Consider the following 23,580-nt stretch of genomic DNA (forward strand, 5'->3'; position numbering starts at 1 on the left):
CACAAAACAACGTATACAGGACATACAATCCACAAACCTCTATTTTATCACTTTCCATTGCTTTGTAAAAGTGCATATTAAAATAAAAAAACAAACATTAAAATGATCAGAGTCACCTGGAACACCACTACTAAAACCCACACGTGACGAAATAGGTAAATTTGCCTTTGACACTTATTGTCCCTCATTAGCCTCCGTTACTTCTGAGAGTGACACGCATGCGCAGAGACGCACCAGCGCACCACATTCCCCGCTTCTCCCCTAGCTTCTCGTCGCAGGCGAGCACCCAGCGGCCAGCCTATTGATAAACGCGTCCTCCATGGTCGTCTGAGTAAAAAATACGCGCATTTCTCCCTCCAACCTTCACGAGGAGTAACAATCTGACCGCGAAGCTGCATCGAATCCCCGTGAGTATCCGCTTACGACTGAATCCTCACCGTTTGAATGGAGGGCCCCTCCGTGGCTGCGCGACCAATTTGTCAACAGCGTTAATGCTTCGCGAGCAGACGGCTAGCATGTTGTGACACACATTAGCTCTCGTGTTGAACCAGTGGATTCAACATTGAGTTGTTGTCTGTCTCTGCCCGGGCTTCAAATAGTAATTGTGTAAATGCACAGCATACAGTGTGACGATAGCTACTGTCACAACTGAACTAACCAACGAACGGACTCCGTGTCGCCCTTTGTTTAATATTTCTTCTTTTCGCATTTATCGCATTTAAACACGAATAAACGTGAACGGTTTTTAGAATTGATACCAACTAGCCGCACGTACAGTCTTAGCTAAATCTATTAAATGTTTATATTCAGTCATTTTTAACCCTAACAAGCCAGGTGACGTTAGCTAGCTAATTGCTAGCTGAAATAGCTACATTTTTTTTTTTCAGATAACGCTATGCTAAAGTAGAAAGCAGCCACACGGGTCATGTCTGTTTAACGACTAAAGACATCTTTTAACGGTATATCTAATCTCCGGTAACGTTACAGTATCAGTTGGTTGTCTCCCCTCCATATGAAATAACGTTAGCTGTCATAATTTACATTAAAAGCTTAAATATCAGTTGGATATCGTCATTTAAAATTTGACATAAACTGGACAGTACAGCTTAACTCACCTGAATTAAATTATCTATGCATCTATCTATTAAATCATCATGAAGACCAACCAATGCACACCACTGTTGTAATCACACATTGTTCTAATTTACTCCACACTCATGTTAATACTCTAATGCGTCACAAAGTGTGTACTGTCTCCTTATAACGCAGACTCGTACAGGATTTCATTATTAAACTCACTTTACTATCTGTCTCCAGGAGCGTGCTCAGTAGATGCTCATTTCCTCACCATGGCAACAGAAGATAAGAAACCAGAGACCGACACGAAGCCTCCCGTCGTCCCGTCAGCGTCTGCCAGTCAAAGCAAGGTCTGGACCCCTTAAATATCTGCAGCTACACTTGATTGGTTAATTGTGGGAATGGCGAGAACGTTTGTGGGCGGACGTAGCTTTTTCTTTGCAATTGTTCGACGACTTAATGTCTGCCCTAAACTCCAGGTTCTGTTCTCGTTCACAGTCTGCGCCCGCCAAGCCCAACTACAGCCTGAAGTTCACACTAGCGGGCCACACTAAAGCCGTCTCCTCCGTCAAATTCAGTCCCAGCGGAGAATGGCTCGCCAGCTCGTGTGAGTCCCTTTGTTTCCTCTGCCGAGTTTATGAAACCACATGTGGAGCCACAGCAAATTAGGCCTGCAATTAGAATACTTTTCCATTATCATTTAATCTGCCAGGTATTCTATCCATTAATAGTTTAAAAAAAAAAAAAAGACAATTTCTCATGTCTTAATTATTCATTCAATTTAATCAACTAAAAATTGCAGCTCTACTGTTAATCCTATTTGAAGATATTTTCTCATTTGCCTTTTATTAGAAATATATTGTGAAAAGAGTAGTGAGCTTAGATTCGCGGAGGCTGCAGCAACACTCACTAAATGCATCTTCTTTCTGTTTCTTTATAGCTGCCGATAAACTCATCAAAATCTGGGGAGCATACGACGGCAAGTTTGAGAAAACCATATCCGGACACAAACTGGTGAGTTGAACAGATTCTCATCTTTACCGTAGCCGTATTATCTACTTTTCCATATCGAAGCCTCGGCTGCTGTGTTCCTAATCTCAACACCCCGTGAACCTGCAGGGTATATCTGACGTGGCCTGGTCCTCCGACTCCAACCTCCTGGTGTCCGCATCCGACGACAAAACCCTGAAGATCTGGGACGTCAGCTCAGTAAGAGAGCGCTCAATGAAAGGCGCCGAGTCACCGAGCAGAACAATCCCATCACGTTCCAGTCGCCTAACACCGGATGGGACTTTTATTGTTTTTGTTACCGGCGAGAATGTGACATTTCAGCTCTTTCCTTCTTTCTCATCTAGGGGAAGTGCTTAAAAACTCTAAAAGGTCACAGCAACTACGTCTTCTGCTGCAACTTCAACCCCCAGTCCAATCTCATCGTGTCAGGATCGGTGAGCACACAACAAGCAGTCAATGGAAACGACGTTAGACCTTCTGCTGAAGCACTCGGCTACGAGCCTCTTCTGAACATGTCTGTTGTTATTTATTCCAGTTTGATGAGAGTGTACGGATATGGGACGTGAAGACCGGCAAGTGCTTGAAAACATTGCCGGCTCATTCTGACCCAGTTTCAGCTGTAAGTTATTGTTTTAAATAATGATGTTGGTATTAGAGGATGTTGTTCAGATAAACCCGGTGCCAGTAAACGTGATGGTCTGTCTCTGCTCACAGGTTCACTTCAACAGAGACGGATCCCTGATCGTGTCCAGCAGCTACGACGGACTCTGGTGAGAACAAAACTAGATCAGAAGTTCACGTTCACTGATCGTGCAGCAGGACGGAGGAAAATGTAAAACTAGTTGTCATTAGCGGAAAGTTTAAGACCTAATGGACTTTATAACGCATTTGTCAAAGCAAGACATGCAAGTATGAACATTTCCTTCTTTTAAAAGTTATTTTGGTTTTTATCCCCAGCCGAATCTGGGACACAGCATCGGGGCAGTGTTTAAAGACGCTCATAGGTAAGGTCAGCCATCTGTCAGGCCTCCAATCTGTGCCGATTTTCACCTTTTTATACAAGTATTTATTTTGAAGCGATGAGTGACGTAATACTCTGATTGGTTCCGTTTGCGCTGAGGCATCGTTGTGTGTGTGTGTGTGTGTGTGTGCGTGCGTGCGCGCGCGTGCGGTATTATTGTCTTGCCGTATTTTGTGCTGACTCTGCTCCCGTTGTGTTGGTGACAGACGACGATAACCCCCCCGTGTCGTTTGTGAAGTTTTCCCCCAACGGGAAGTACATCCTGGCGGCCACGCTGGACAAGTGAGTGTCACCGTGTTCTTTCCGTTCATGTTGTTCAGGGCTTCCACCAGCAGAGGGCGGCGCGGCGCTACGATACGCTTCCCTCAGCTACAGGTTTACACGAGACAGAACGAACATGGAGTTAATATGATCAAGAGACTTATTGGTTTTACAGTCACGTTGTTGTTGCTAATGCGAGTCGCTCTAACGGGTGCTCTGCTGTATTTGTGTCCACTCAGCACGCTGAAGCTGTGGGACTACAGCAAAGGAAAGGTGAGCAACTAGTCACTCAGGTTGAATTATCTTCTTTCACGTTCGATTCCTTTTTAGTTGCTGATTGTAGTTTTGTCCGCGTGAAGCAGTACGATTTTTACTGTTTTTTTTGTTTTTTTACATTTCAGTGCTTGAAAACGTACACCGGCCACAAAAACGAGAAGTACTGCATATTTGCGAACTTCTCCGTCACCGGTGGAAAGGTGAGAACTTTGTCATTCCTTCATGTTCCTAATGAACACTGTCTCTGGTAGGTAATGGCTCACCGGCACACTTTAAATAAATTTCTATCTCGCTCTCTTCCAGTGGATCGTGTCCGGCTCCGAGGACAACATGGTTTATATCTGGAACCTGCAGACGAAGGAGATCGTGCAGAAACTCCAGGGCCACACAGGTACAGGAGAGGCCCCGGGTCTTAACTTTTTAAAGGGACAGTTCACCCCCAAATCAGAAATACATAGGTCTATAGCTCCTACATGAAAGTGCTCACAACAAGCTCTGTGGATTATCTTGGGGAAGTCAAAAAACATTTTTTGGTGTTTTGAGCAAACAGACATCTCAATGGCAGATACCTCCAAAATGTTTGATTTTGGGGTGAACTGTCCCAACATGTGACACTTTGCCAGCTGTTTTTCAGTCGGGTCTTTGTGGCTGAGTGTACTACGGTTTTAAAACTGTCCCTCCCGTCTCTTACTTTTTCCAGACGTCGTCATTTCGACCGCCTGCCACCCGACGGAGAACATCATCGCGTCTGCAGCTTTAGAAAACGACAAAACCATCAAGCTATGGAGAAGCGACTGCTAAGCCCCCTTTTTCTTTTTGGATCTTTTGGGCCGGTCATAACGATTTTTTCTTCTATGTTTTGTTGTAAGAAAAGAGGACTTTTTTTTTTTTTTTCCCAAACAGAGCTCCTGCGTGCGGCAGAGGGCTTTCAGGTGATTAAATTCAACGAGGAGAATCAAATGAGATCCATCGACCACAAACAGTATCGGCCCAAAAACCCCACAAAGCCACATATTCCATGCGTCTGTAACGTGTGCCAGATTTAGTTTCTTCCACCAGGAAGTTGGAGACTTTTTTTATTTTTATTATACAACAATGTTGATGCTCTGTTCTGGTGCTTCAGTATTTTTGACTGCGTTAACCCCCCCAACCCCCCCGATGTCACGGCTCTGTACCAACTCGCGTGCATTTCTGGTCTCACGATAACTGTAAAGCTTATTTGGCCTTTCTATGATTCATTTGTGTTTTGCCCTTTTCTTTTAGTTTGAGGAACTTTAGTGTCGCCTCTGATTTCACGGAGAAGTGACTTTGACATCAAGCTTCAGGTATTAAAAAAAAGACATCTAAGGGTTCTATGGCTGTTATTTATTATTCAAGGCATCTCTGTTAGTGTTTGGTTTTTTGTCTTGATATTTAATTGCCAGATCTTAAATGTGCACCGTAACAAGATATATTCAGCGTTTGTAAGTCCTTTTAGGGCAACAAATCAGGATTTAAAGTACAAAAATGTGAAGGCACAGGAAGTAGTTTGACATTTACAACAAAAACGTCCCCCCATGTCTAAATTGAACAGTTTAGGAAAGTGACCAAATGCAGCTGTTTAGTCCTCTAGCATCTGTACATATGACGTTGACGTATTGTGACTTGGTTATTTCAGCTGTCTGTGTCTGTTCTCTTCTGCTTGATTAGCTCCCTCTGTTCTGCACATGAAGCCGGCAGCATCTGTTCTCTGTAGTTAACCTGGCTTCATTATTTCTTTTGGTGGAATACATGTTCTGACATTTGACAGCTATAACCTGCGACTTAATAAACCCAGTTTTTGTACGTTTCACGTGACCGAGTCGTGAGTTTAGACGTTGACATCACACACACAATCGGCAGTCAAGCTCATTGTTGAGTTTTTTTTTAATAACCTTTTTTTCTGTCCATGAAAGATAAGAACATCAGAGAACAACTCGCAAAGAACAGAAGACAAAAATTCCATCTCCTTAAAAAAAAAGAGACAAAAATAGAATTAAGGACATTCCCCGTCTCGCAGCGACGGGCTGAAAATGGCGAAATCGTTTCCTCGCACCTTCAACTGTCAATCGAGGAACAAGCTTTTCCACGACGTATGCGACGGCCCGCAGAGAACACAAGCAAAGAGATAAAATTACCTTTGTACAAAAATAGATCATTTTCCAAGTGTTTGTTTTTTTTTTTGTCTTTTTTTTCTTAAACATTTTACCATCGATGCAACAAAGAAAGCAGTGATTGTGTCACAAGCCCAGCTTTTCCTGATTATTACACTTTTTGAACATACAATTGCCAAGCAACACACACATTTCAGAGGGTTTAAAGTCTTTTTTTTTCTTCCCTCTTTCACGGTTTGAGGTCCCATAAATGGCTGAGAAGCTGGTTCTTTTTTTAGCTTTAGAGCTGCTGCGATTCTGCTGGTGGACCAAGGTTTGATAGTCACGGTCTGAAAGCAACAAATAAGAACTTGTAACTTGAGTCGTGGAACATTTTGGTCTGACAGACTCGTCTTCCTCTTTCGATGTCGGACATACTCAAAAGAACAGATCTGTCGATATAGATTTATAAATATATACACATTTACATATTAACAAAATAGAGCTTTGTGTTATAAAGCGTTCATGGAGGTGATCCTTTCTGTATGGGGGGGGGGGGGGGCGCACGTTGTCCACTTTATGGCTTCAGAGACCTGCGCTCGGCCAATCACAGTAAAGTGGGGGGGGGGGGGGGGGGGGGACATCGGACTTAAATCTGCTTTCCTTGTTTCTAATTGTTCCTCTAAAAAACAAAAACTCAGCAACTCTAGCCCAGAATAATACCAACATTGCAAAACGTTTCTGTTTGCTGCAGAATATAAATAGTGTAAACTGAGCTGGACGGCTCGTGATAATCAATACTGAACTTATTGCTTCTCTTGAGGTTTTGTAATCTGAGCAAAGTGATGACGCAGCGGAGACTTAAGTGCCGTCTTCTAGTCGGAGTAAATACTTGTAGAAAAAAAGAATTCAAGTAACGTCGCAGCGACGCTCCTCCTCCACCAGAGGGCGCTCGCGCCTCTTAAATGGCCGCCGCGTGCCCTCCAGTCCAGAATGAATGTTGTCCTCCTGCTCACAGCCAGTGAATGGCGTCTGACCCGACTCTTTGCTCTTTTCCAAAGTGAGGAAATTGATCACTAGGATCAGTTTTACAGAGGTGGATTAACATCTGTAAAGCTGACCCCCACCCCCCCCTCCTTAGTGGAGGCCCTGCTGTGAAACTGGACCCTGATCACGTGGTCATGGTATCAGTCAACGCTATGGAGCCCTGATGGTGCCACTGGAATATTTCAACCTTAACTTAATTATGATAAAGTAATATGTGGATACAATTTCAAACGGAGCATATCAAATACACTCCGAGGGCGGATCGACAGCCGGCCAATAGAAGCGCCTGTTGCTGCTCTGTGGGTCGGACTTCACTTCATATTTTTTATGTAAAAGAAATCACACGATGGAAACTTTAAATGTTCCAACAGGAGACACATTCTTTGAGATGTAGAATATTTAAAAAAAATAATTAAAATCAGTACTATGATTCCACTTTAAACTGAATCAGTAGTCAATGATTAACAGAATAAAAAAAAATGTGATATTTAGTTTTTGTCATGCATGATTAAAATATGTAAATTGCTTATAATTAAAAGACTGAAAAAAAAAAGATTATTGAAGTGGCATTCTCGAGGCTCCACACACCAAAGACCGTGAACCAGTTCAGGTGATCACAGGATGAAGACGACGCAGCGCTCAGGTAGTGTCGAGGCGCTCATCAAAGCGTGGCGAATGAGCAGAAAATCCTTCATCTAATCATTTTTTGGGCCTTCGCTGTGATTTACCATGTCCTTAAACTCCATAAGACGGACAGAATGACTATCAAATATCTGAATCTCGGGGGAAATAAAACCTTAAACAAGCCGTTTCAGTAAAAATATCACGCCGCGCTAACACGCTCCCGCTCTGTGGACAATCTTTGGAAATGCACTCGATGCATAGTTTCGCAGCAGCTGCAGCATTTAGAGAAAAGCAGAGGAGGAAGGACAACAAGCAACAGAATGTGGACATGAAGCAGAATTATACAGAACGTGGAGACATCGAACGTTTCAGCTCCACTTGAGCTCCACACTGGGTCGTCCAGAGAAGTGCAGGGAGAGCAAGAGTGTGTGTGTGTGTGTGTGTGTGTGTGTGTGTGTGTGTGTGTGTGTGTGTGTCCCGCTGAAACTGGTGCATCCCTGATCGGGGCCAGATTCCATCTCAGAGGTCCATGACAACATCAGCTCTCCGTTTAGGAACCCGACTCCGCCGTCATGAGGTTAAGTGCCAAGTAACAAACAAACAAACAAACAAACAGGCTCTGCTGCGACTCCGGGCGCCAGGAGCCGACAGTCGGACGGATTGGAGAACGGAGGTATTCGTGCATCGCTGCTGCTGAAGTCAAAAGAACGTCAATACTGTATACGGTTGTAACTCTCTGTACAGGTAGATGTCGGTGTTTGAACAAATAAAAAGCTGATGTCCCGCCGTGCAGGGTTCTGAGTGTGGAGGTGTAAAGATGGTGTGCTGAAAGTCACGTGGAATGAGAAGGGCAGAGGTCAAGGGTACGGAAAAAAGGGAGCTCGGAGGCCGCCGGCGAATAGGAGGATGTTCCCCCCCCCCCCCCCCCCCCCCCCAACAGGTGATACTTGTGCGCTCACTTTCTGGCTAACGTCGCAACAAAAGGCCCAAAATGCTGTGAGGTGGGATGAGGCCGCGTAGCGTCGTAAAGCTAACGTGCGGCCATCGGCCTGCGTCTCCTCCCGCTTGCAGACGGACTCTCGGCTCGATCGATTGCCGTTAGCTGAAGGGCCTCTTGACTAAAAGTGTCGTCCTCCCCGATGTCGCACAGTGCTGACGGAGTAAGACGTGGTTTGTCTCCGTTGGAATCGGGCAGACACCTGAGGTTTTTCTTCTTTTTTTTAAGCACTTGCAGTCTCGTTAACCCCCCCCTCAGAGTTTCAACTCCAGAAAGCTCACAACGGCTAGTGCAAGACCTGACGTGTTCAGTCGAGTCGGGCGGGAACCCCCCACCCCACTCACTCACCATGTGAGTTCAGTCCTGAAAGAGAGAGAGAGATAGAGAGAGAGAGAGAGAGAGAGAGACAGACAGAGACAGAGAGAGACAGAGACACACAGAGAGAGAGAGAGAGACAGACAGAGACAGAGAGAGACAGAGACACAGAGAGAGAGATAGAGAGAGACAGACAGAGACAGAGAGAGACAGACAGAGAGAGAGACAGACAGAGACAGAGAGACAGACAGAGAGAGAGAGAGAGAGAGGGCTCAGGTCCAAGTCTAGGCGGCCTGAGGCTCTCCCCGTCCACGATTGTCCCCGATCACAACGCTGAGTGTCCAAATGTGACATCAACGCCGTGTTGTTGTTTTTTTGTCTATGTTTTTTTAAAATACCTGCAACTGTGGGTGTTAAAACCCGATCGTCTCTGCTTATTCTTGTCGCCGTGTAGGAAAATCAAGGATGAAAAGGATGGCTCAATGCGCTTCTTTTGTCTTCTGTCCGACCTTAGTTGAAGTCCACTGTTGTCACTCGTGTCGCCGCGTGATTTTCATATCTATATATATATATATATATTTCTTATTTATATATTTTTTACAAGGTATAAAACAGACCCATAGACATGATGAATTCATTGTTTTGAAACACATCCAAAAGGGAGAGGGTAGGGAGGGAGGAAGGGGGAGGGTCCCCATCCGTCACGTGATCTGTCCCTCTGGAGGCTGGATTCCTTTTTCTTTAAAAAGCCTCGATCCAGGGAAGGGGGGGGCTATTATAGCTCTGCTATTATGTCATTTGATGCGGGGCTTCTAGCATCTCCATGAGGAAGGTGTCGATGGGCGTGTCCCCGATGAGCTTGAAGAAGAACAAGTGCTCCAGACACTTAAGGCCGATGGAGCGCAGCGCTGGTAACCGCAGCAACAGTTTGGCAAACCTGTGACGACACGAGACCAAAATTAGAGGTGGAGTCCATCATACGTCTGACAAGAGGAGCAAGACAGACTCACAACAAACTGATACCACACAAGGGTTTTTTACTCTTTTACTTTTCTCATTATGACATTTGAATCAACCAAAGGGTCATATTCTAAGGCTACATGTAGCCTCGTATGTACTGCCTAGTGAGGAGCAATGAGGAAGAGGGATGTGCACACGTTCATACCTGCCAGGCTGGTCGGGGTACTTCTGTTTGCAGTAGGCCTCTAAAGACGCGTACACCTTCTCTCTCAGAGCTTCCACCTCCCCTGGATTGGACAGCCCTTTGGAGTCTGTGGAGACACACAGAAAGAAAGTACAAATAATCAACAACAACCCTGCTGCCATACATCCCTCTTCTCCTCATTCTTGCGGTCGCTTTTTTTGTGAAAACTCCGGCGAGTGCCTTGCTCAAAGGCCCCTTGCAGCAGTTTTAAATGGAGGGCCTCACTAACTCACAAGTTGAGTTTTAACCCCGCGGGGCTCATGATGGACGTGTGTCGCCACATTCTGGGTTAGTCCAATTAGGACGGCGCTAAGTTAAGCTCCGCTGGAAACCCCAAAACAAACGCGTCATTGAGCAACATTTCGGGCGAACAAAGCGCTGCACAATTGATCAACAACAATGAATGAACATTTGTTGTCAGCGGCTGGACTCCATCACACAGTGTGGGAAAGGCTGGACTGAGGGCCTTTTTTTAGCCTCGCCGTCCCCTCCTACACCCCCCCTCCCTTTTCTCCGTCAGACCAGTCTTGTGAACCCCTAATTAACAGGAAATCAGGCCGAGATGTGAACCGGGGGCCGGTGGGCCTGGATGTGGCCTGAACAAAATGAGGAACACAGAGGATCAGTGTGTGTCTGGGCTCAACAGATCCACAGTGGCCCCAGAGGGACGGAGGGAGGCTCCCACGCTGAGTCATTAAAAAAAAAAAAAAAAAAACCTGGGTCACATTCATGGGTTGGTTTGGCTTACTTTGGTTGCCATGTGGAGGAGGTTTAAATACAGAGCAGCGCACTGATAGCAGGCGGGACACGCGCCGTGGCAAGACACGGGCCTCAATTAAATATAACGCGCTGTCATAAGCTTTCTTTCACACTAGGATGTTGCAGTATTATTATCCCTGCCAGGAGAATCATGCGATCGGTCGCCTGAGTCCATGTGTGTGTGTGTGTGTGTGTGTGTGTGTGTCTATGAGTGTGTCTGTCCACGGCTAATCTGGCATTCTGCTGCAGCAAACTGCATGATATTTTGGGCGGCCAGTCATGGCTGCATGCTCAAGGACCTCTGGCGGCTGCTGTGACTCACACTTTCTCTAAACACCTTTTATTGTCTGTTTTCTACTGCTACTGACCGCCTGCTCTTCTCCTCACTCACCACTCTTACCCGTCCCTCGGGCTGGTAGGGGCCGCTGGTGATGTCACAGCTGAGTGCATCTCCGACAGTCCGGCGGTAACAGTTTGCGGTGTGTTCGGCTAAGAGCTAACAGTTGATGGAAATTCCAGTGCACGCACTGTTGCGTAACTCCCGGAACTCAAATGTGATTGTTTTGAAGCGTGCGTTCGGCTAACCGCTAACGACTAACGGAACTACTAGTACACACACTGCGGAGTACATCACCGCGGGGCAGACAGCTTGGAATTTTGTTTTGAATGAAGTGTGAGTCACAATGTGTGAGTGTACCTTCCTAGTTAAAGAAATAGTTCATGCGTATGCCTTCAGTACAGTCGCATCAATAGAATATTCACCGTCTCGGCTTTTATTCTGGCCTCTCTCCCTCAGTGCTATGCAGACTCAAGAGGTGGAAGCACACCAGTTTTACGAGTCTCAATTTCACCGGAGAAGTCCAGAGTCGAGTTCAAAGAAAACACAGGCAAGTGAAAAGCCAGTTCCCAAATCTCGAGTTACATTAACGAGGTCAAGCTGAGTCACGAGTCCAACGCTTTGAGTGACGCTTCGCCCAAAATCTAACGCTATCAAAACTCTTTGGCTTGAAAGGTCCATATTAAACATATATGGTTTCCTCACTCCAGAAATCACCTCAGATTTAAAGTGGATCCCGGTGGTGACATGTTTCATATTTTCTCTGCAGCATAATCCCCTTCTCCCTCCGTGTGCTCAGTACATCTAAAACATGTGGCCGACTACACTACTGCTCTGCTCTGCTATTGAAGCTATGAAGCTCCACCTCAGGTGGTGCATTTATCCACATTTTGGTGAAAATATGAATGTTTGTTAGAATACTGATGGAAAAGTATTTGCCGTTTGAATCTTTTTTTTTTTTTACAGCCATCTGTCCAGCATATTGGAGGAGTTAAACATAGATTTTAGGTGGAGTATTACTCAGCTTCAAGTCCTGAATGAGTCATTCTATTTTAGGAATATAAATATCAGTTGAATGTTGTTTTTCTTGGTTATAGCTCGAAGCAATAGTGCTGTAAAAAGATTAGCATTCAACAAACAAAGCTGCTCAGCAACACCGTGTCGCTCTGAGAGAACAATCCCACGTTGGAAATATGTCAACAGTGCTGCAGATCCTCATGTGATAAAGCTTGGTAACCCAATCAAGCTGTTATTCTAAACTCAAAGAAGAATCGATCATCTTCATACACCTGATCCACAGCTTCCTTCAGCTGCCACAGCACTCGCAGACAGCGATAGTTACCTGGGTTGAAAAGGACTATCGCTCGAAGGCATCCCAGTTCCGTCTTATCCATCTGCATGTCCCTCATCTTTGACACCAGTTCTGTGAGCACTCTGCACAAAAGAGACAAAAAAAAAAGAAAGAAAGTCAGACATGTGGTTAATTTAAAATCAACTGTTTTTAATCATATTTTCGTGTTACATCAGATAACGGAGTGCCAGAGAAGTTAAGATCACAGGAAACCATTTGAGTCTAATTGGTCGATTTCTTTGTTGTCGTAAACGACGCACTGTGAATTATCCAGATCCAGACTGGGGCGTTAAAAATAGCTTTTAATGACCATCTATTCAGCTCCAATCTACTTTAAAAAAAAAACAAAAAAAACAAATACACTCAGCCCACGTTGGAACAGTTAGATGAGTGGAAAAGTTTACAACCCTGCAAAGCCATTATATTTAGTACATGGTTTTCATAAAAGGAAAGCCACAGAGTAAACACACGCTGCAGTCCAACACCAAACACTCCCGCCGTCTGTCCGTGACATCACCGGTGGGAGTGTCGGTGCGCCGAGTCGCTCGAACTCCTCACCCCTCTTTGACTCCGTCACACCCTCTCCTCGCCGCTCTTTTTTTTTTTTTCCCCCTCTCTCACTCTATTTCTGCCTCCCCCCCACCCCCCCCTCCCTCGGATAGTAAAGTCAATTGTGGCTCTTAGCTCATTCTAATTCAATTTGTTCCAAGGAGGAACAACGGGGCTAGAGAAAGAAAAAAAAAAACACAAAAAAAGAGAAGGAAAAGGAAAAAAAAGAAAAGACTCAAGTGTTTAAGTTAATCAGCGTCTTCATTTGTATGGTGGAGAGAGAGAGAGGGAGTAGATAACGAAACACTATCAGCTCTCTGCATCTTAATGCTCGCCACGGTTAATGCCGGAGATGGAACATGTCCTGTGGCTGTGAGCGCCGATGATTGGGCACAGAGGCTCCGAGATCAGAGGGGCCGAGACACAAGAGGGGAGGAGGAGACAGACTGCTGTTAGCATGGGTCTGATGGCACCACCATTTACACTAAAACTGCAATTTTCATTTTCTAAATAAATCCTTTCCAAATTCCGCATCTGGGTTCAGCTGAAGGTGCGATGCTGCTGAACAGACCCCTGTGTGAGATGTCAGTGTGTCAGACAGCTGCAACGTCGATAACAGTCACCGGGGTTGAAGTTTGGGCGCACGCCCGACTTCACCGAGAGAAGCTTGTGCATGGATTTTTTTGAGCAGTTTGGTGTTTCTGTGAGATCCCTGATGCGTACAGGCGTACATGTTTAATATACTGGAATCCATCAATAGTTCTTTCGAGACTTCCAGTCTAGGTGTTGATATTTCAAATGTCTTGCGCTGTAAACCACCTTCTAATAAAAGTTGTATCTAATGCTTCATCGGTAGTTAATACATGATTTATTAAGGCTTTATAGATCAGTAACAAGGTATTAATAATGGTTGGGCTATTTAGAAAGACAAAGCAAGTTATGCTGCGGGAGTACATGCAGATGTTTTTCACAACATGGCAAGCATTATGGCATTATTAATAAAGTATTACTGATTAAATCATTAATGCATGATGTATCAACATGAATAAAACATTACTTGTGTCTTAAGTATGCATACAATGTTGACACTTTCTAATAAGGCTGATTGATAATGCATTCATAAGTAATCTATTAGCATTTGCAATACTTTTAGTTACAATTTATGAACCATGCCTATGATCCTATCGCTTTCTGATGAGTCCAAGGGGTACCAAGGGGTGTATATGTTTAAAATAGTAACATATGGTTTATGAATGCTTAATAGATCAGTAATAAACCATGAATAACCTATGTTATAACTCAAAGATATGTCCCCAAATCTTGTAACATAGTTGTCCATATTAAGGGCTTATTACTGACCTGTAAAACATTTATAAATCACTTATTAACCTCTAATAAAGCCATTTGTTACAATTTATAAACCTCTTATTAAAAATGTGTGTTTTGATATAGTTGAAAGTGGCGGCTGTAGGTTGCACTTCCGCATCAGTATGAACAGTAATGTGGGAATAACAACCTGTCAAAGATGGCGCCCACTCCGGCACTGTGGGCGCTGTTGCGGTGGACGTGCAGCCCGGTCGCCAGCAGGATCCCGTCTTTAATCGATATCGAGCGGTGCGAAAACGACGCAATGAGGAGTTCGTTCCAACCTGCAGCAGAGATGAGGAGAAGGATGGAGGGGGAGAAGTATGAGCAAAAGAAAGGAAAAAAGAAGAAAAAACAAAAACTGAACTGGCAAATCCCGGTACAAAAGTTCACACATTCAGACAAAATGAAACTGACAACAAAGGGGGAGGGGGATTCCAATGAATCAATTAAGCTGCGCGGTAAGAGCTTTCTCAGGCATCAGGTTATTACGAAGACGTTTGAATCATGCTTTCTGGGGAGACAAGCGTGTAAAAGGGATGAACTGCGCCTGCCACCGCGATAAAGACGCCGGGCTTGACGTGCCAGAGCAGGGCCTTGACACGAGGGGGGGGGCGACGAAGAAAACAAGGACGCCGCCTTTTGAGCGACGGGGCTCCTTTAACTGTTCTGCCTGGCAACACTCAGCCTCTCCTCCCTGGAGTTGAGTTGGGTATGAGAGAGAGGAGCCCGCGATGCTTTTATCTGTGATACAGCAGAACCAAAGCGGTTATTTATAGAAAACCTGAGAGCTCTCTCTCTCTCTCTCTCTCTCTCTCTCTCTCTCTCTCTCTATCATTGTATGTGCTGAGGATGAGGAGTGATGGGAGGTTTTTTTTTTTTTTTTTATCAGGGTGTGTAATAGCAATTTTTCTCCCCCCCCTCCCCTCAAGGTGGATTTAGAGTATAATGGTGTAATGTGGAGCGACAAGCAGGCAACGAGGGCAATGTGTTGAAAGAAAACCCAGAAGACCTTTTGGAGCACGTGATGTTAGAGAATGGAAGAGAAGTGACGGATGACTCACTCTGCGTTGTTACGCGGCCGCCTCTGTGATCCTCAGCGGTTAGCTTTGCCTCAGATACACACAGCGAGCCGTTCTGACCTTGGTGGGTCTGACTCTCGTCTCAGTCACATGACCGAGAAGGCTATTCCCCGCTATGGCCAAATCAAGTCTATTCAACTTCTGCTTCACTTTTCTACCTAGATACAGACAGAGAGCCAGGTCTAGCATCTAGTCTATTCAGTGCGTGTTCTCCGTCAGCGGCTACAACATGTTTTTTTCTCATCAGTCGTATATATCTACTGTTTCACAGGATCATAAAAATGAAAAACCTCGTCATTTTTTATTTAGCTGGCACTCAACAGCAACATATCCTACGGTTCACGTTAGCCATTTGCAGTTTACTACGTTCCTGTTTACATCTCTGTGTGTATAGAGTCTCGATTTGCCTTTTTATATTCATAAATATGCCTACATATTTAATGAGATTTTCATTGCCAACGACTGCTTCGTTGCAATAGTTGTGCACATGATAACTTGAAAATAGTCCCAAAACCCACACATAAAAAAAAACAGGCGCCTGCATCCTTTGCGTTCAAAAATGCGTCAGCGAGTAACGTGTCAAATAGTTCACCGATAAAATCCCTATAAACATGTCAAATGATTTTAAAAGGAAGGCAATTATTATTATTATATAGAGTATATTTTCTACCAGCCAAATATAATTGTTTACAGGATATTCAACCTTCATTTCTGTATAATGCATTTGATACTTGAGCTCGTATAAAGGCAATAAAGTAGTCCATGGATATGAGAAGTGAGTTGACAGTTAATCACTAAAAGACTTTGGAGGCGGGTGTGGCGGCGGCGGCGGCAGGCTGGCGGTCGGCCACACAGTGCGCAGGCGTCGTTAACCATCCCGAGAGTTAACGGCGCTCGAGTTCATTAGTTGCGAACAGATCCATTCGGTTCACCGAAAACATGAGCATGTTGAATGAACGCGCTGTTTTAGCCCGCTCAGGCGCAACACTGTTCTCACGGAGGCTGCAGAATGTAGGAAAATATCAATACGCTATCGTTTACGTAACTAATAGTTTACAACGCAAATACTTGTGGCAGCTGCTCAGATTGCACAAAGGTGCTCTGATGTCGGATGTTACAGGGACTGTGATGAACGCAAATGCAGATCCCACCGCTCCGATTGCATAAAAAAAAAAAAAAAAAAAAAAAAAAAAAAAAAAAAATCAACTTCTTGCTACTCAGATTTTATGCATACGTTCTTTATACGGTGACAGTTTTCAGTATTGCAATATATTGCATCATAACCCCTGTATCGTGATACGCATCATATCGCCAGATTCTTGCCTAGTTGAATGCTCGCATAATAACTGTTGTTTAAAGACAAGGTGATGAAATGTTACAGTTAAGAACAGTACTACATACTCATGTATTGTCTTTTCACCACTGTGCTTGATGGATATTTCATTTATGTTCAAATAATAAATGGCTAGACTGAAGTAGTCCTGGAGTGTTTGCCAGAGCTCTCACACTTGACTGAAGGGGTCATTAAGAAATAAAGCGGCTGGCTTTTGTACGACCCGTTTTGTCTGACGGACCTGCTCGTAGGAGGATGACCTGGTCGTCCAGCGGCAGCTCAGAGAAGTGGGGGATCCTCTTGGCCCACTCCACCAGGGTGAAGAGCTGTTTGTCAGCCGCCTGACAGATGTTTGTCACCGGGTCGTTGGGCTGCAGGGAAACAGACGAACGGACACAAATGTCAGTGTTAGAAATGAAAAGGTGTTCACATATTTGATTTTCCGTGCGTCTATTTGGCTGCGAGCCTGGTGTCGGCTTTAGCCACCTATCAACACACTCACACGTCACACTTACATCAGTACCATGCAATGAATGATGACCTCTTAAGAGGAGCAAGTAGGAACACTAAACAAACAGTGATTCTTTCACAGCTCCTGGAGGGAATACCTGCAGAGAGCCACCGGTGAGAGGAAAAAATAAAAATAAAAAACGACTTTCACCAAGCAGGGTCTTTCTTTGGGGACCTTTTAGTCGATGCACAAATCAGCCTTTTTCAAGCGGGCGATGGGAGCTCAAGAGGCCCCTCCTGACACTCCGCTGACACTTCACAACATAACAAGCGCTAAGGAGCTCCAGTGGGACTTTATTATCAGGCCTTTAGGAGAACTCAGCCAATAAATGTCTAATAAATATATATATAAATGTGTAATGAGTGTTCATATTTACTCACAGTAAAACATACACATGAAACAAATGTCCACTATCATTATCCATCAGTAGTGAATATAATAACCAGGTATAGTGCAGGTATTAATACTTTTTCTAAAGATTCGTTGTAAGAAAAATAAAAAAGTCATTCTGATAAATGATAAAAAACAAGCAGTTCTCGGTAGTGGACCGGTCCGCTTAATAATGGACGTCACTGTACATTGTGCCCAAAATAGGACCGCTGACTATTTCCTCCAAGGAGAAAGCATCAACCCCTCATTGATTTCTCTGCGTTAGATCTATTAGGCCTCGGCGAGAGATGGGCATAAAAGCTGGAAGAAAGGCCAAAGACGGATCTCGAGTGGACATACCTATTATTTTAATGTATATTATATAAGACATGGTGCGTACGCTTTTTAAAAAAAGAAAGAGAAAAAAGCCTCTCTTCTCTTTAGGTGCTGAGAGGCGTTAAGTGTAATCTCAAGGGTGACTGTGGCGCATGTACTTCTGCTGTGAAAGCGAGCTCAATTGCAGAACAATTGACCTCTTTACGCACACATTTACGCTATGAAAAGCTTCCATTCAAGTAAACGCACATTTACCAGCAGGCAAAAGCTGCAGAACATACACTTGGGTCTAAAAGCAGAGTTAGCTCGTGTTTATTTTAGTTTTTGTTTGTCCTAAATAAAATGTCAAATTTAAAGAGAGAGTCAACAGAATACTGGCGTCTGTGCAAACTGTAAGACAGAAAGCTCAGCATTCCCAGGACTAAATAACTAGTTTGGGATCTCTGTGTCCGTATTGTTAGCTACGCTGCTGCACATGAGGTCCTGTTGACATCATCAGTTCTGTGTTCTATTGAAACGCCAGTCCAGAGAACAAGGACTGCTTGTCCTTAACCGTCACAACACATCAGATTGGGAGCCGGTATTCTTTGATCAACAGGGAGTTTATGAGCAGCGGTGGAATATTAATGCAACACACATACAGTAGGACTAACTGACTAAAATGTAAATCCATCTGGGTAGAGGTACAAAAAAAACAAAAACAGAACAATACTGTCAATCTCTGACAAGTAATCTACCATCATCCCAGGAGCGCAAACCCTTGATGTGCATGTGTGTAAACAAAGACTCTGTGCACACGCGTTTGTGCATAATTCTTTTAAAAATCAAGTAAACATCCTTAAATTCTAAGTATCCCTGTGTGAACTCGACAAACTCTGCAACTTCTCCCCAAACTTCCTCCTGCCCAAATCCCACAGATCGATGCCAAAAAGCTCGGAGGATCTCCCGCATCAACGGCAGCTCTCCGGAGAAGATTAGTTCAAGATGAAGGAGAAGACGTCCCTCCGCTCGCGCTCTCCTTTCATAACGCGCAGGCCAAAGACCATCCCTCCCTCTCCTCCACGCTGTGGAGCTCACACCGACTGCAGAGCAGTCGCAGATAGGAAAAAAAACAAACCAGACACAAAGCCTACACTGTTTTTGTGAAGTCGTTTATTTTTTTTTTTATTCGTTTCTTCAGGGGGGGGGGAAAGAAAACAGGGCTCTTATGAATATTTCAGCATCTGATCTCCGTGGGAGACATGGACGTCGCCACAGATTTTAGCGAGCTGCGTTTCCCCTCTCTATCGGAAAAAAAAACAACAACACGTGAACAGATTTCGGCTAATTCATTCTAAAGAGCGAAGTAAAAGTAAAAAAGAAAACGGAGCTTCGGCGGCCGGCCAACCCCTCCTAAGAAGACAAGTCCCAGGGTTCTCGTTAAACACGGCGAGCCTCATGAATGTTGAATGGCTATCTTAGCCGTGTTTACGCTGACCTGGTTTCTTTTGCTCCTGTCCTGAGTGAGATGACAGGGGGAGAGGAGCTTACACTTTCCTGCAACAATCCTTCCGGCATCGCATTACTGTACTTACTGTTCAAGTCGCAGAGCGGCATTTAAGGGTGTTAAGGGGGGGGGGGGGGGGCTCGACATCTTCTACCACTGTGAAGATCACAGCTGTAAAATAGGGAGCCTGGACAAAAGATGAAACTAGAGTCAAAAAGCGAGAGAAGACATTTTCATTTTATTTTAGCCCCTTCAGCAGATCTCTAAATGCCTGCCACCAAAAAAACAAATAAAAAGGAAGTGTCTTCATTCCCAGCAAATCAAAAGGGGTTTATGGCCACTCACGCTTCCCCCGCCACGGCCGATCATCCCCGCAACTTAGAGAAATGCCAGGCTTGCATACCGCCCTATGAAATTTTCATCACTCGAGGAGAGGGAGACGAGAAGATTTGCCTTTTCAATTTTTCATTATTCAGCTTGAACCAGACTTATGCTGGCGTGACAACAGAGCAAAACTCGGGCGCTCGTGCGGATCAGTGGGAAAATGAATTACTCAAGTGTCCCACATTTTTAGAATTGAAATCAAAATTAAGAAGAAAAAACAATGCTGTCCTCACATGCTGGAGCGGGGATGAGTCATCGGCTATCTACCATCCAAACAACAGCAGCGCTTCCTGCCGTGAGCTCAGGACAGATTGGAAACTAAACGTTTAAAAGAGGTGAGCGGTCGCGTCTCTTTTCCTCCCACTCTTCGTCCTTATGAGAACTCCTCTCCCCCGTCCGGACTGGAGGCGCGTTACTAACGCCTGTTTAACTCCTGTTCTAGGTCACCATGAGATAAACGCACTTCATTCGGGTTGGACAGACCCCGGCCCATTAGACAGTGGCTGGTGGCCTATTCATGGTGTACACTCATGGCCCGGGCCCTGTGATTAATTATAGCACGGGGCAGTGCCTCTCAATGGAGACCTTACGGGGGGGGGAGAGACTCGGAGAGAAGGGGAGTCCTTGTGGTCAGGACAGCCTGAACGCTGACACTCTGCCAACATCCTGGGCTCCAGTGTGGTGCAGCGTAATAGCAGCGTTTTACTTGCCCGAGTTTTCAATTAATCTATTCTTTCTTCCGTTTTTTTATTTTTTATTATTTGGAACGCCCAACGTCCATTGCTGTCCTTGTCCTAGACAGCCATGCCACTTGTTTCCACCTAGCAGCGGTGATCGTCTGCGGGAGGCCAGAACCAACCAAGAGTACATCCGTACATTAGCGCCGTTTTCATCTCTTTGGTAGTTCTTTAGAAAAGCTCCTCTTCCTGGTGTCAGGCAGGCAGCGGGCACCGAGGGGACCCCGCCGAGGCTCAGCCCAAAAAAACACACTCAGTGCATAGAGTGTCTGAGCTGCCAGCCGATCCCCGTGACTCCCTGCTCCCTAATGTCAAGGCTCATCGCCTACATTTCTATCTGCACCCCCCCCCCCCTCCAAAAATAGCTCCCATTTACTCACATAACAGCCCTCACATTTCTACCTTCACTTCATAGGACATTTCCATCCCCTGAAGCGGGATGAATCCTGGAGAAGCCCTCCCTCCCTCCCTCCCTCCCTCCCTCTCCTCCTCCCTCCTTAAGTCTCTGTTCCCCTCCTCCCTGGCCTCCTTTGGTAGGCCGCTGCGCAGCTCCTCTGTTTCTTCATGTTGCAGCAGAATTCCTGAGGAAGCTGAGGCTTTGTGGGATGCTTTCAGGAACAGTCTGCCTGTTGCATTATTCATCACTGTTAGTCTCCTCTGTTTAAAAGACGGCCCACAGTGCCTCAGCCGGGTACTGGGGGGGGAGGAGGGAGGGGGGGGACTCACAGCTGAGCGAAGGAGATAATGCGAGGTGAACAGGTAAAGCAGCGCTCCAGTCACCTCCAAAGGGACTAAAAGAGAAAGGACGAATGGTAATCACACCCATCTTTACCGGCTGACAGCCTGGAACTCCACGACGCAGAGAAAACGCTTTTCAAACGGCGCTATGAGGAGCACTATGTTTGTACTACAACATAACTAAAGTAAAATATGTGCTAAGCTGTCAGCATGCAGACCGGGCGGCAACCTTTCTGTTCTGAAAAGTGAAGCCAATTGCTGAAGTGTCTTGAACTTGCATTCTCTCTAATGGCCATCAGGGGGCGACTCTCTGGTTGTATAGAAGTCTATGAGAAAATGACTCTACTTCTCTCTTGATTTATTACCTCAGTAAACATTGTGAACATGAGCTTATGGTCTCAATCTCTAGTTTTCAGGTCTTGGTTGTCAGGATGGTTACATTTAGAGTTAAATAGACGATAAAGAAGGGTATGCTTCAGGGCGGGGCTACCTTGTGATTGACAGGCACTACCATGGCATTGTCCGGTCTGGGACTTAAAGTTTTAACCCTTTCACAGTGTGTTTCACAGTTCATGAAAGTTAATTGTGACATTTTGGTCACTCACTTCTGGTTGCAAAAAAACTAAACAAGACAAAATGTTAACTCGAGGCTTCAAAAATCGTAGTCCACAAACCAATGGGTGACGTCAGATATACTGTAGGAGCTACATGCAGCTGGAAAGATAAAATTAAATGTGGACAATGGTGGCATGGCTCCAAAAATATTTTGGAAAGCAGAAAATATAGTACAAGCCATGAGCCATAAATCTGAAAAACATTTAGCTTTCTCCTCTGTGAATTACAGACGGTAGAGTTGGACACAGTTACAGCTTGAAGTCTTGTATCATTACGTATTAGTACTTAATAATGCATTACGTTTTTTTCAAACTAACTGCAACAAACACTACAGAATCTGTCCCATTAAGTCAATAACACATATGAGAGGAAAACTGTTCACTTTCCCACATCTACCAGAGAGAAAAAGTAGGGTATGTGCTGCATGTCCGCTGGTTCCAACACAACATGACGACTTGTTGCAGAATGACAAGGCGTGCAATTGTTTGAAAAAAGAATGCGTGAAAACGCCAACTCACCGAATTGGATGGCACACCCAAGGTTGTCTCGATGTAGGTCTCGGTTTTGGGTTCCACCGCCTGCTCGGCCCTCCAGAATCTTCTCCACAGGCATGTCCTCGTTGGCGCAGGCTGGTGGACTCCACCTCGTTCTCGTTCCTCTCCTTGGCTCGCTGGCGCTCCTCCTGAACGGCTGCATGTAACAAAACTGGTTCCCGGTCACTACTGCTGTTTTTAGTTTTTTATTTTTACACTCAGTAGTCACTAGCTGACCGATAAGAGGGTTTTTAATGGCCGAGAGAGATGTATATATATATATATATATATATATATATTATATATATATATATATATATATATATGCCGATATATTGCAGTTGGTTTTTTTTGCATTTGAATTAACTAAAATTTCATTAAACTTGTATAAATAAAAAGGTTTGTGTAGCGGCCTTCCCTGGTGTTGGCTCAGTAAAATACTATATCAAACAAATAGATACATAATTGGCCTTGTAAGAGCAGACATTGTCGATTATCTCAAAACACATTAATTGTTCCTGTTAATCGTCCGACGGATTAAAGGGTTTTCCGCTAATGTCAGCATGTGCATGTTGAGAGAAAGATTCTGGATCGCAAGCTCACCGGGTTATGATACTGCACAAGTTACAAAGTATTAAAACTGCATTAATTAATGTTTTTTTAATGTTTACAACAAATCAAATGACTAATGATGTGAAAGTGGTCACAACTCAGAGAGTTAATACCCAAGGTTGTTTTACAGCACACTTAATGTTTTGATTCACTCTTTCATCATCAGCCCCCGTTTCAAGCAGCAGCAGGCAGCCATTTTCAGCAAAACAAGCTCTGATAGACCAACTGTGTGTAACCACCACATGGCGGACAAAGTTGGCGACCAGCTGATGAAGAAATTTGAAAATGTAGCCGCTAAAGAGCTACACGTTTTTCACAAGAGTTGGTGAAGACCAAAACAAGAGCTAAAGTAGAGTGAATGTTGGATTGTCGTTCATCAGTTGTGTTTTTTCAAGGTTTGTCTGCCCCTAGTGGCCAACCATTTATTAATTAATGCAGCTTTAATTCTTCAACTTTGAATGCAAGTCAAACAGTTCAGTGTGGATTCTTAGCCACTGTAACGGACTGCAAAATCCAGATTGCAGCAAGTCATTTCGTCT

The 23,580-nt window shown here is 44.6% G+C and overlaps 2 protein-coding genes across 2 annotated transcripts in view; one reads left to right on the top strand and one right to left on the bottom strand.

The window, feature by feature from the left end:
- Positions 1-228: 228 nt before the first annotated feature.
- wdr5 (WD repeat domain 5) lies at positions 229-5,477 on the top strand. Its single transcript, XM_068705951.1, has 14 exons — positions 229-407; positions 1,318-1,427; positions 1,576-1,684; positions 2,018-2,091; positions 2,197-2,286; positions 2,433-2,522; positions 2,624-2,707; positions 2,803-2,858; positions 3,046-3,092; positions 3,316-3,391; positions 3,610-3,643; positions 3,772-3,846; positions 3,950-4,037; positions 4,347-5,477. Exons 2-14 carry the CDS (start codon positions 1,350-1,352, stop codon positions 4,445-4,447), a joined length of 1,002 nt encoding a protein of 333 aa, XP_068562052.1. The 5' UTR covers positions 229-407; positions 1,318-1,349; the 3' UTR covers positions 4,448-5,477.
- A 56-nt stretch (positions 5,478-5,533) lies between these two features.
- LOC137868913 (retinoic acid receptor RXR-alpha-A-like) overlaps positions 5,534-23,580 on the bottom strand; it is a 23,905-nt gene continuing 5,858 nt past the window's right edge. Inside the window, 8 exon segments of the mRNA XM_068705949.1 lie at positions 5,534-9,677; positions 9,906-10,011; positions 12,383-12,474; positions 14,457-14,589; positions 16,962-17,091; positions 22,415-22,483; positions 22,485-22,523; positions 22,525-22,586. Coding sequence (XP_068562050.1) covers positions 9,530-9,677; positions 9,906-10,011; positions 12,383-12,474; positions 14,457-14,589; positions 16,962-17,091; positions 22,415-22,483; positions 22,485-22,523; positions 22,525-22,586 — 779 coding nt within the window. The 3' untranslated portion in view covers positions 5,534-9,529.

This window comes from Cebidichthys violaceus, unplaced genomic scaffold (genome assembly GCF_023349555.1).
Source record: "Cebidichthys violaceus isolate CVI_PGR_0920_01 unplaced genomic scaffold, fCebVio1.0.p SCAF_12, whole genome shotgun sequence".
Taxonomy (NCBI): domain Eukaryota; kingdom Metazoa; phylum Chordata; class Actinopteri; order Perciformes; family Stichaeidae; genus Cebidichthys; species Cebidichthys violaceus.